Below are 11,653 nucleotides of genomic sequence, written 5' to 3'. Positions count from 1 at the left end.
AAGAAACTCGACAAGGAGTTCTTGCTTGAGGTCGTACTGTATTTCGTAGCTGCTGGGGCTGCCTCGTGGTAACTATAAGCAAGCAGTGCTACTGATCGTATCATACACCCATGGGACTCCGGCAGGGCAAGGGTTGAGGAAGACGAAGACGAAACAAAGCTACGATGCAACTAACTGCCAGGGCGATGATGGCAGATGCCGAGGAAAAATAATCATATCAAGATGCCGGTCGTCGTAGTCGTCGTCTGCTGTCTTGTCCCTGGTCCTTCTCGAACAGAAAGAGAAGCTATCCTTGAAATTTGTTGGCATTTGAAGTTGGTAATTTGTGGGTTATTCATAGGGGGAGCTAACCCAACACTGGCATCCCTCATGATTTCAAATATACTACGGAGAATTCGACGAACTTGACCCTCCATCTTAGGGATTGATCGCTATATTATTGCTCTTATTTACCTGGGCAAAGCCATGCTTCGCCTACCTCCCTTCCCCTTTTCACGGAGGCTATGCCAAACTCGCTATCCTTGTGTGAGAAGCTCGGAGTCCATGCATACCGAAATGAATCCTGCTGTTGCAACGTTTCATTCATGCTCATTATCACTTTATTCCACTTTTTGTATCTCACATTCGAAAAAATTGCTTGTAACCCGCCGTCCTCGAATTGAATGCCGGACGGACGTCTGGGATCTTAAAAGATGACGTTTGAAATGATATCTTTCATTCTGCCCCTTCCCTCACGTATGCGTCAGGGGAATAAGGCGAAAGTGGGGAAGGGGATCCGCTCTTTGCAATACTTGTAACTAGCCATGAGAAGAGTTGAAAGATTATCACATCAAAATCCGTCCCTCCTTCCAACCATTCTCAACCCTACCAAGAAGACATGCATGCTCGCTCGTGATATATGCCGACCTCAAGGGTACGCGCAATCGCATATTACATCTTACCGTGTAGAGCATGATTACCGGTTGCGTTTTGCATCACCACGCCATCTGTCGTTTCTCAACGTGACGGCAAAGGGCTGTCCATTGTACAGGCCGCTCATGTAGGTACGGTACAATAGCTATGCACTCCCTATTGACTGCATAAGACTACTCAAATGCGAGCTGGAACAACGTGGTGCTGTTGACCTGTGGAAGTGCTCCTAGGGATCCATGTGGTTTACATACAAAATTTCTACCGGCTGGATTCTCTTGTCTCACGGATGGTGTATCATCTTGCTTTTCATCCATGGCTGACCGGATGAGCCCGTTACTGCTATTTCCTTTGATAGAAGTAATCAAAAGAGGGGGAAAGAAAAAAAGAAAACGAAAATAACAAGGATCATACCTTACCGGCTTCACTACGACTTGTGTGATATTCGCTGAAGTCTTCTGATGGCCTCTTCTCCTTGAAGGAGATGCATTTTCACTCTCTGTTTACGTTCTATCATTTTGCTTAACCGTTGGCTTTAAATAATTGACTCTTGTTAAATATCTTTAACAAGAGGATCCAAGGGGAAACAAAGATCGGTATCTTGGTCATTGAGCCGCTACATGTAGCTCATAGACCGGCTTCTTTTTCTCAGTTGTATTGTTATCTGGGGCTTTCTTCTGTACCTATTTTAACTTCTATCCCCGATCCATTAGCCAATTCAATGCTTCCTCTCATATATAAACTAAACTCTTTTGGTTTACAAAGAGAGTAAAGGGAATTAATACATATACGTTTACATATAAGCACCAAAAAGCAGATGATTTTGATCAAGCTGAGGCTGGTTTATATACTCCTCCCTACGTCAATCCCTTCTGTGAATTTATACCTACCTACGCATGTCTATGTATATATCACACCGCAGACTTCCATGCTCTCCCACCAAAGAAAAGAGAAAAGTTCCGGGGATCTCTCAATTCGATTCCTATCCCACGCTCGACTGGAGTTATGTATCTATCCATCCAATTCATCCTCCCCCGGCAATCGGGTCCTTTCCTGTCTTCAGTGCTCTGGCATCTACCGCACCCGGGGATGGCCTGGGTTGCTGCGATCCAGCGAAAAACAGCTGTGCCGGGTTTAGGACTTCCGCAACGCAGAGCAGCGTGCTGCCATATCGAGCCCTCGGCCGCACGGTTTTGGAGAGGTTGAAGACTCATCTCAATCTCACTAAGGCTGGCATGTCCCTTGTATAATGGTCCCTATTTTGTAACTATGTACTCCGTATAAAGGATGATGGGATCGATCCCTGGAACTTCTCCTAGTTTTTTCTATTCGAAAAATCCAAAAAGAACCAAACTGACTGCGGGAGCGTACATCTTATGTATAGATACATATATCTATCTATATTTCCCGTCCATTTCGCCTCGCTCTTGTTTCTCGCTGTCGTGGACAGTCGCAGGTCACCCAGCGAAAGCTACCGAAGAACGACGCTATTCCCAATCCGTTCCCACATCGCCGTGTTGTGGAAGTAGGAGGGAAATATACATGTGGGTAAAAAAGGCAAGGACGCCGGTTTTCTTCTCTTATATAGCTAAAATGGCACCGGCTCTAATATGTCGGGGCATTTTGGATGGTGTTTTTCTCCATGCTATGTCTAGTATACACTTACATATGTGTGTGTTCGCCAACTGCAGCAACAGGAACACCATCATTGCAATGACGACAGGGCCATTATCCTGGGTGATCAAATTCTTCGTCGAAAAAATAAGCTGAAGGACGATTAAGAGGCATAGGAATCGATCTCGCTCAACCGACGTTAGGGGCCCCCACCCCGTTGTGCAGAGATGGCGCGAACTTGGCCCCTGGAGCAAAGGTAAGCGTTGCGGCCTATGTGTCGCTGCTAACATATGCCACAGTTCCGATGTGGACCAGGCCGGTTTTTTACCATTCCTGATAAACGTTAATTTTGAAGGACTCTTGTGTTGTTAGGATACGGGCTTTCCTTTTTTGATGCGGGGGAGCTTTGTCCTGTGCCTGTGGACCGGGCCCCTGGAGAAGAAGTTGTTCCGGACAAATTATCTGGTGTGCTTGTAACGAGGACAGAAGGACGCAGCGAGGAGTTTAAGTAGTTATAACCCGCCCGGACCCTACAAGGAAATCTATTCTCCGTTGGCCTATCGCTTCATCTTATGAGAAAATTATCCGCTTTGGCAGGGCTGGGACCTGGCACAGATGAAGAAAAGCACTATTTCATCTCTGGAGACGCAAAACAAGGGGCTATTTACGTGTATTTTTCTTGAACTTGACAATCATAGGGGGTTCAAACTATAAATAAACAAAAAATAAAAAAGAGAGGGTGAGAGAAAGATAGAAAGAACTTCTCATTCATGGTGGATTCATCACTCCTGAATCACCAGTCATGAACCAACCGAACAAGCCTAACGCAAAGCCAAAATGAAAAAGCAAGCCCCTGCTTCAGTCCCTTTTTTCCTCCTTTGCCAACCGGGATCTGCCCCGATCTAACCTCAAAAAAGAAAACGCGATCAGCATTTCTCGTCATACATCTCTACTAACACTCTTTACGGAATGAAACACGAAGGGGGGAATAAGAGTAAGGATGCTATATACCCTCGTTTACTCGCTCCAACCACGCTGTCATATGCTCCTTGATATCGTCAAGCGCGACGGCAGCGTCTGACAGTTTCTCCTCCGCCGCTCCCACCAGTCTATCCATCTCCCTAGAGAACACGACGTGAACAGACTCCTCGACCGCCCGCTGCAGGTTACTGGTGGAACATCCTTTGCTATCCACGGCTGAGGCAGTGAGAGAAGAATCCACGACTATTGTCGTCATGGAGGCTCCTTTGTCAGAAGACGTGCTGATTGTTCTTGTGGATGTACCTGTGCCTGTGCCTATGGTGGTAGTATCACCGGTGCATGGAGCGGCAATGGCGTCTTGTTCTGTTTCCGACACAATGACTATATGTATTTACATACATGCATGTGGTTAGAGAACAGGATTAGATAAGGTATTATTGAGAAAGAGTTTCGACCTCACATACCCGTGTCATTGACTTCGATCACGGAGGATGAGCTAGTTCTACTCCTCCCCTCACGGCCGTTCGTCACGGTCGATGTTTGTACCTTCCTCGACCGCTTTCGGAAGTCCGCATCAGCTGTTTATTTCGCTTTTGTGTGAGCAATGTCCTCGGTTATTGCTTTTTGCTTTTTTCTTGTTCTTTTCTTTTCTTTTTTCTTTTTTGTTGTGAATCTGAGGGTATGTGTATATGTGAAATAGCTATTATTTACACTTACGATCGTTCTCGTCCACCACGCGGCGATGCTGGCACCGCTTTCGCTTCCGGCGACACGAGTCGCAGACCCTCGTCAGTCTTTTTCCGGGCTGGAGGTCAGGGGTCGGTGGTTGGAAACGTTTCTGGTTGTTGGAAAACCGCCTTAGCCCTCTTTTCGCTACCTGTTGGTTCGGGGAGGCTCCGCTCCTCTTCTCCTCATGACAATCAAGATTGTGGAGCATAGGAGCAGGGAAAAGGGGAATGAAAAATAGAAAAGGCAACAGTGCTCATGTTGAAACTTTTCGAAATTTGTTCAGTTCTCACCTTTGTCCCTTTGGTGTGTTCCTTTGTGTATTGGAATTGGGAGCTGTGTTAGCTCTTTGAATGGATATGGCAATGCAGACTGCAGATGAATATTCTTACCCGCTTCTCCTGCGCAATCTGATAGCATTCGCCGCATATAGGTGTATTGTACAGGATGGTTGTTGATGGATTTTTCCAGCATCGCGCACATAGTTCAGATTCTATCTCCCGGTTGCTAGACACATTGCTACTACCACGGCTCCTGAGCTTCTGGCTATTGGGCTTCGTATTTTCGCTCTCGTTTCCATCTCCATTTCTGTCGACACAGGAATTATCCTCATCATCGTGGTCCTGATCAGAGTGAATGGAGGTGATACTTCCAGCGGAGTTTGAATCGTCACTGACATCTACCGCTGCCATTTGCAACATGACTGCTGCGGCTACCTTGCTTGGGCCTTCACCGCTCTTGCCAGCAAGAGAAGCAACACCACTCTTTGATGAAGGCTGTATGTCTTTATGGCATTTGTGGCAGAGGCCAGTCTCCTCGTTAATGCTCTCAGGGTTACCGAAACGCCCGCAATATGAGCATCGACGGGCCATGGTGTCGTCTTCTTCCGGTTCGGTATCACTGCAACTCCACATGTTTTGGTTTCTGATAATTGTGAACAGCTTCTTGAAGGCGTATGGGGGCGGGGGGGGAAGAAGGCTGAGGAAAAAGGTATTTTATGATAATATTTGTACGTGTAATGGTGGGTCGAATGAGGGAACGAGAATGGGGGATACTGCCTTTTCTAAGGGTTTACCATGATATGGTAGATATTGGTTATCCCCACGGCGTTTGGTAAGAAGAACGGAAGTAGCTCAGGAGAGAAATGGCTACTGGTCTTGAAATAGGTCTGGATTGTCCTAGTTTTGAGACTGCTGGCCTCTGGTGGTAGTGTGAGAGGGACATGACTGCGTGCCGGGCTGCAAGCCGACGCACGATGTCTAATTCCGTAAGCTATCGTGTATGAAAGAAGCCAGATGCAGGTTTGCAAATGCGCGTAAAAGGTAAGGAGAAAGGCTTTGTCGGAGGGATATGGCTTGTAGTTGGGAAAGAGAGGCCAAAATGAGTTCGTATTGTATTTGATTGTAGGTTAGGGCTTGTTTTGCTGGGTGGTAAAGAAAGAAAGGAATATGACCAAAACGGGTCTGGCCTCTTTCGATATCAGACGATGAGTTACGGATTTTGTGAGTAGAACAGCGCCTGGAAAGTAGCCACGATACACTTCTAGAAGCATCATAATTGATCATGTCAGTGAAGTTTTTAAGGCTCCATAGATGAGAAGGGTATGACAGGACACAATGCTAGGCTATTTGTCGTATCCACACAAAGAAATATTACTCCGGACTCATGATAGGAAAGACCTTTTTTTGCTGAATGGATGGCTTGGTATCTGTAACCATGCTTGGACGTAAACAGAGGTGAAGAGTGGATGTCGCAACCCGGAATTATTATCTTTCTCACAGTCCATCTCCCCCTCTCTATACCCTCCGGACAATATGAGTGTTTCTCTTCATGCTTATATCACATGAAGAATAGTCATCTCTTATCAGGGCCAAAGTTCAGTCGCTTCCCAAATGGCGATGCCAGCTTCGCCAGAGTCTTCATTTTTCTCAATGCGTTTGGCTAGAGTCCACCTCATCCTCTTGAAATTTTCAGGATATGTCAAATCGACACTCTCAACCTCTTCAGGGATAATGACAACAACACGGAAATTTGCCCTTGCCACGGGATCGTGAATGTCATCCAATGTTAGGCCAAGCTTGAGCGAAGGATCACTTGGTGGCTCCGATCTCGGTGTTCCAGGAGGTGGGTTTTTGAAAGAGCCTATTTTTTTTTTTTTTTTTTTTTTTTTTAGAATGATGATTCATTGATATGGTGCGAGGTTAATTGTTTGCCCATACGCATTGTCCATTTGCGAAAAAAGGAGAGGTAACAAGGGTAGTTAGATTAAGCATCTGGGTGAAAAGGAATGTTTTCTCTCTTTCATTTTTGGCTGGCTAGATATGTAAAGGAATGGGTAATCACTCCAGTAATCAGGCATGTTGCATGCAGAACAAACAATTGGTTGTATGTAACTCATGGAAATAACGTAGGAAATGAAGTAGAAATAAGAAGAGGCATGAGAAAGAAACATTCTCACGCATGACACTCACCTCTCATCGTGGGGCTCAGATTCGCAAAATTAGCCGTAATCTCCTTTTCCCAAGTCCATCTCGTTATATCCTCTTCCGCGCTGCCTTCTCTACGTCGTACCCATCGCTGAATATTCTCTCGCGACCACAATTCGCTTGCTTCACAGCTTTCATTTCCAATAACAAATGCCCTGCCCTTAATCCTCCACTGCGTCATAGCATCTTTGACCCAAAAGACAGCTTCAATCGGGCCTCCGCCGCTAGCTCCGATTCCGCAATCGGTTCCGTCAGTGGAAGCCATTTGAGCAATTTTTTCCATTCTGATATCAGTTGTAAATGTCAACAAGTCACTTTCGAATACGTTGGGATTTATCCCACCCCTATTACTTTCCTCGTCTTTTAGGAGAAGTTCCTTAGCCGTCTCTCGCAAATCAAGTTCGGTCCAAAATCCACGAAATACGCACGTGCGCACGCGAGGGTGGGCGGAGCCGCTACTATTTCTATAGACAGTAGCTAAAGAAAACTCGGGGGAAGTGAGAATTGATATGTGGCATTGGAAGAGGGGCCGCCAAGGGGCTTTGGATGAGGGAGGATGGACATGTTGGTGAGAAACCATGTTAATATACGTGTGATGTATCCTAGGGCAATAGGTAGCGGTGTATGTATGAGGCAATAACGAAGAAGCCGAATTCCACAAAACAGATAGATTGAGAGCTGGTCGAATATACTGAGGTCTGTGTGTAAAAATCGCATCCGGGATCAGATAAGCCTGTTGTGAGTACAGGGCTTTATTGTTCAAGACGATAGCAGCTAAGAACTGTCAATGACACCACACTTCGATTAAGCCATACCGTATATATCAGATAACTGATTCTCAATCACTATGGATGGACAGAATAAGCATCTCTTCGAAGATAACTGGACCTCGGGAAACGTCCACAGATCTGCGGGGGTTTTTTGCCCAAGGATGGGTTTCCCTAAACCGATTTAGCGGTTTAAATGGTTATTTCAACCTCGGATGGTAATCTGATAAGATAAGATCATGCCCAGAACGAAAAATGTTGAGAAATGTTCACAACGTCATAAGATGAAATTATCAGTTATTCTGATATTTATTGCAAACTCAGCATGACAACACCTCCAGCAACCTCAAACCCATTGTCTGTTCTACGTGAGACCGAGCAGACAACGGGAAAACTGCCGCCTGCAACTCCAACGTACATTTTGCGCGGCCATGGGTCGCCAATCCACGCCCTTCGTTTCTATAGCGGGAACTCAAGACTTGTCTCTGGCGATGCGGAAGGCTGGGTAGTAGTGTGGAATATGAGGACGAAACGAGTTGTTGCTTCGTGGAGAGCCCATGGGTCTGCTATACTTGGGGTTGAAGGAGTTGAGTTCAGCTCAAAGCAGGATGCAAAAGGGGCGGGAGAAGGAGGTGGAAGTGAAAGATGGCTATTTACGTATGTTACTCATATTACTCCACCTTGTGTTTTTTGAATATATGCTCTATATTACTATTATACATTGTTCAAGATTAGACTTTTGAAATATTTTGCTCTACAATTCTGACATGGTACGAATAGACATGGCCGAGATCATAAGCTCCGAGTTTGGCGTTTAAATTTCGCTGATGAAGAAGGATTGGGCAAAGAATTACCCGTTGATGAGTCAAAGAGTGCTCACAAACTAAATGAACCTTGGTTGTTTCATTCGATATCCGTGAATGCGTTGAATTTTTGTGCATTTGCACTATGTCGCATATTCCCAGATGAAAACTTGACGTCAGATAACCTACCTCGCAGTTCTCAGATAAGTCCCAGTACAGAAGATACTGGGTTTCCAGAAATGGGAAGTTCGAATACGCCACATATTTTCTTTCTCGCCGTGCCCAATGCCCTTAATTCTGGCGGGATAGATATTTTCCACTTACCGTCCGAAAAGCGCGTATCGACAATATCTCCCGATCCATCAATAAACACGGGAATGGTCATGGCTCTTGAGCTTTTCAGAACGCCCCAAGGGAATTTATGTCTCTTATCTGGCTATGAAGATGGCCGGGTTATGATACATAGGGAAAGGTCACCAGATGCTGTAGAAAAAGGAAGCAGTGATTGGCCATCATGGAGATGGGAAAGACTATATATCAACCATTCACATTCTCAACCAGTTCTTTCCCTCTCTCTCTTCCCCTTGGAGAAACAAAAAGATCGTTTCTTCTTATCATCCTCCGCGGACGCAATTCTTGCTAAACATCCCATCGCTACCACTTCTAATTCAGCATATGAGCCGACTTCAGAAAGCATGCATTCGCCACTCAAAGTTTTGAACACGAAACATGCAGGTCAACAAAGTCTACGAATACGCAATGATGCGAAAATATTTGCTACGGCCGGGTGGGATGGGAGGATTCGGGTCTACTCGTGCAAAAGTATGCGGGAGTTGGCGGTTTTGAAGTGGCACCATGGCGGCTGTTATGCGGTTGCGTTTGCAGATATTGCGAGCCCGAATAAAAACGGCGAAAATAATAATGCTGCTTTGGAAAGGAATGCCATCATCCATACAGGTAACATGAAGACGGGGGCTGACAGTGCTGTCGATGCACATACAAAAACGGAGAACATAGCGGTTAACCTTGCCCATCAGCCCAGATCGCTAGCGGAAATAAAAGAGCAACGAAGCCGCAAGGCACAATTTACACATTGGCTTGCGGCCGGATCGAAAGACGGGAAGATATCGTTGTGGGATATTTATTGATTTCATGCAAGTTATTAATTTTTTCTTCTACCCTCATATTATGATATGAAAAAATGAACTTCGGTACTAACGCTAGCAACCAACCTTAGCCATTATTCTACGCGATATTAAATTCATTCGCGCCTGCCATATGTTCCTTCACTTTCTCCCGCATTTTGCGTACCGCATCAGAGGCGCTTGTGGCGTTGTTGACTTGCACGCCATCCCTAGCGCCCTTCCTGTCAGCCTTGAATTCCCTCTTTGTATCTTCTTTACCAGGTCGAAGACCAGGCACATTGATCTTAGCGGGTCTATCGCGCAGCGCAAAGCTCTTCGCCAAGTGGCCTAAATGGAGATCCTTGATGTTAAACATGTCCCGTTCACTGGCAATATGTGTCGCATAAGCACGGATATGAGACTGGTACGCTCGTCTGGCCATCTCGAGGACGGTCGGGTTCTCAAGCGCCCAGCGCTCGACGTCAAGCTGCCATTCTGTTGCTTTGTCTTCCCAGCCCTTACTCGTCGTTTCAGTGTTTCCACCAAAGCCACGTTTCAACGTCTCGTTCACATCCGTGTGGGAAATCTTAGCGCCGCTGTCTCGATAACCCTGTTTTAGAATTTCGACGTATTTCTCTTCGTTGCCGGGAAGGAGGAATATGTGGGTTCTGCCGTCGCGTCCCAATCTTGCGGTTCGGCCTATTCGGTGGAGATGATCATCTGAACTGAAGGCGGGGTCGTACTCGACTACGAAATCGACGTTTGGCAGGTCAAGGCCGCGAGCCGCAACATCAGTGCAGATGAGAACAGCTGCTTCACTTTGTCGGGAGAAAGCAGAGAGAGTTGAAGTTCTGATATGTTGAGGAAGTGAACCATGAAGTTTATATATTGTAACTGGATTGGTAGGGTTCGAAAAAGCTGTTGATTTCGCAATTGTGCCATGGATAGATGCTGGTTTGGTGTTGGGTGGTGAAGCTTCAGTAGTTTTGGCCTCTTTCTCTCCACTTTTGTTGTCAGAATTTTGCCTGGAGAAAACCTCGAAATGGAAATCCACCGAATCCGCACAAGAAACGAAAATTATTGTTTTCATAACAGAACCTTTCCTGGAAAATGTCCGTTTCATCAACGCCGTGAGAGTAACAAGTCGTAACTTGGCAGCAACCACAGCGTAGGATTGTTTAAGTTGTGCAGGTACCGAAAACTCAGAGTTACTACCAGTAGTTTTCACTTTCATTTCTCCATCTTCGTCATCCGGGTCAGCCTGGATATGCACAGCGTCTTTTAGACTGATATCCCCCAACCGCTGCACATTCATTTTCAAAGTTGCGGAGCACAATATTGTAACTCTCTTGGTTGGCAGACCAGGGATTCCCTTTGATCTTTGCCTCTCATCCAACTTCCTCACAATCTTTTGAATCTCCTCTTCAAAACCCAAATCCATAAGCCTATCTCCTTCATCAAGGACCAACCACCTAACATTACTCACATCCAGCACCTTTGTATTTTCCAAATGGTCAGCCAACCGACCAGGCGTAGCAACGAGAATATTCAACCCCTTCCTCAACCTTGCCTTTTCAGACTTCTTCTTCTCTCCACCAATAACCGTACCCGCAACTATCCAATGCGCACACCGCAACAATTGCTCCAGCACAACGAATATTTGCTTGCATAATTCTCTCGTAGGGGCAAGGATGATCGCAAAAAGTCCCGAGTCTCTGTGCACAGCAGTGTTATCTGATGAGTCTTGGTTCGCCCGCTCGAAAGCCTCCCCGTTGGTTCTTGACAAATTAATCAGCCGCTGAACCAATGGAAGTAGATATGCTAGGGTTTTCCCCGACCCGGTTTGGGCTTGTATGAACGCATCGCACTCTTCCTTCAGCAATTGAGATATGGCTCTTTTCTGAACAGCCGTCGGTGCTTTAAGTTCAAGTTTTGTCATTAGATGCGCTGCGAGCGTTTGGGATAGTCCCAACGAGGTGAATGTATCAATTCCGTCGATGAGGGGTGCGTTGGAGGGCTTGGCGGGCTCAGCTCCTTCTGGCTTCGGTGGCTCGACGGCAGAAACAGGAGTGGGGTTGAAGGAGAAAAGAGAGGAAATGACCTCGCGCGGCTGATTCTGGGTTCTTGTGAGCTTGGTTGCCTTGGGTATTCTCACTGTCATTACTGTTACCGAGTTTTGTAGAAGTAAGGGATGTGGGCCGCTCGCTTCGAAGCGATGGGCACCGAATAACGGTTTAAAATCG

General features: G+C 46.1%; 4 protein-coding genes across 4 annotated transcripts; 1 reads left to right on the top strand and 3 right to left on the bottom strand.

Moving 5' to 3' along the window:
- Window positions 1–3,526: 3,526 nt before the first annotated feature.
- Window positions 3,527–5,102, bottom strand: HCAG_00925 (predicted protein; the record flags this gene model as incomplete). The annotated part of the gene is made up of 6 exons (XM_001543829.1): window positions 3,527–3,747; window positions 3,808–3,885; window positions 3,969–4,082; window positions 4,222–4,414; window positions 4,524–4,544; window positions 4,623–5,102. 6 exons carry the CDS (start codon window positions 5,100–5,102, stop codon window positions 3,527–3,529), a joined length of 1,107 nt encoding a protein of 368 aa, XP_001543879.1.
- Window positions 5,103–6,084: 982 nt separating this feature from the next.
- Window positions 6,085–6,981, bottom strand: HCAG_00924 (predicted protein; the record flags this gene model as incomplete). Its single annotated transcript, XM_001543828.1, has 3 exons — window positions 6,085–6,171; window positions 6,230–6,372; window positions 6,702–6,981. 3 exons carry the CDS (start codon window positions 6,979–6,981, stop codon window positions 6,085–6,087), a joined length of 510 nt encoding a protein of 169 aa, XP_001543878.1.
- Window positions 6,982–7,808: 827 nt separating this feature from the next.
- HCAG_00923 (conserved hypothetical protein) lies at window positions 7,809–8,301 on the top strand (the record flags this gene model as incomplete). The annotated part of the gene is made up of 2 exons (XM_001543827.1): window positions 7,809–8,140; window positions 8,283–8,301. The coding sequence occupies 2 exons, from the start codon at window positions 7,809–7,811 to the stop codon at window positions 8,299–8,301; spliced, it is 351 nt and encodes a 116-aa protein (XP_001543877.1).
- Window positions 8,302–9,531: 1,230 nt separating this feature from the next.
- On the bottom strand, window positions 9,532–11,571 carry HCAG_00922 (conserved hypothetical protein; the record flags this gene model as incomplete). The annotated part of the gene is made up of 1 exon (XM_001543826.1): window positions 9,532–11,571. The coding sequence occupies one exon, from the start codon at window positions 11,569–11,571 to the stop codon at window positions 9,532–9,534; it is 2,040 nt and encodes a 679-aa protein (XP_001543876.1).
- Window positions 11,572–11,653: the final 82 nt, after the last annotated feature.

The sequence above is a fragment of the Histoplasma capsulatum genome, genomic scaffold (assembly GCF_000149585.1).
Source record: "Histoplasma capsulatum NAm1 scaffold_1 genomic scaffold, whole genome shotgun sequence".
NCBI lineage: Eukaryota > Fungi > Ascomycota > Eurotiomycetes > Onygenales > Ajellomycetaceae > Histoplasma > Histoplasma mississippiense.
The sequence above is the reverse complement of the archived record's forward strand: the minus strand, read 5'-3'. Positions and strand labels throughout refer to the sequence as shown.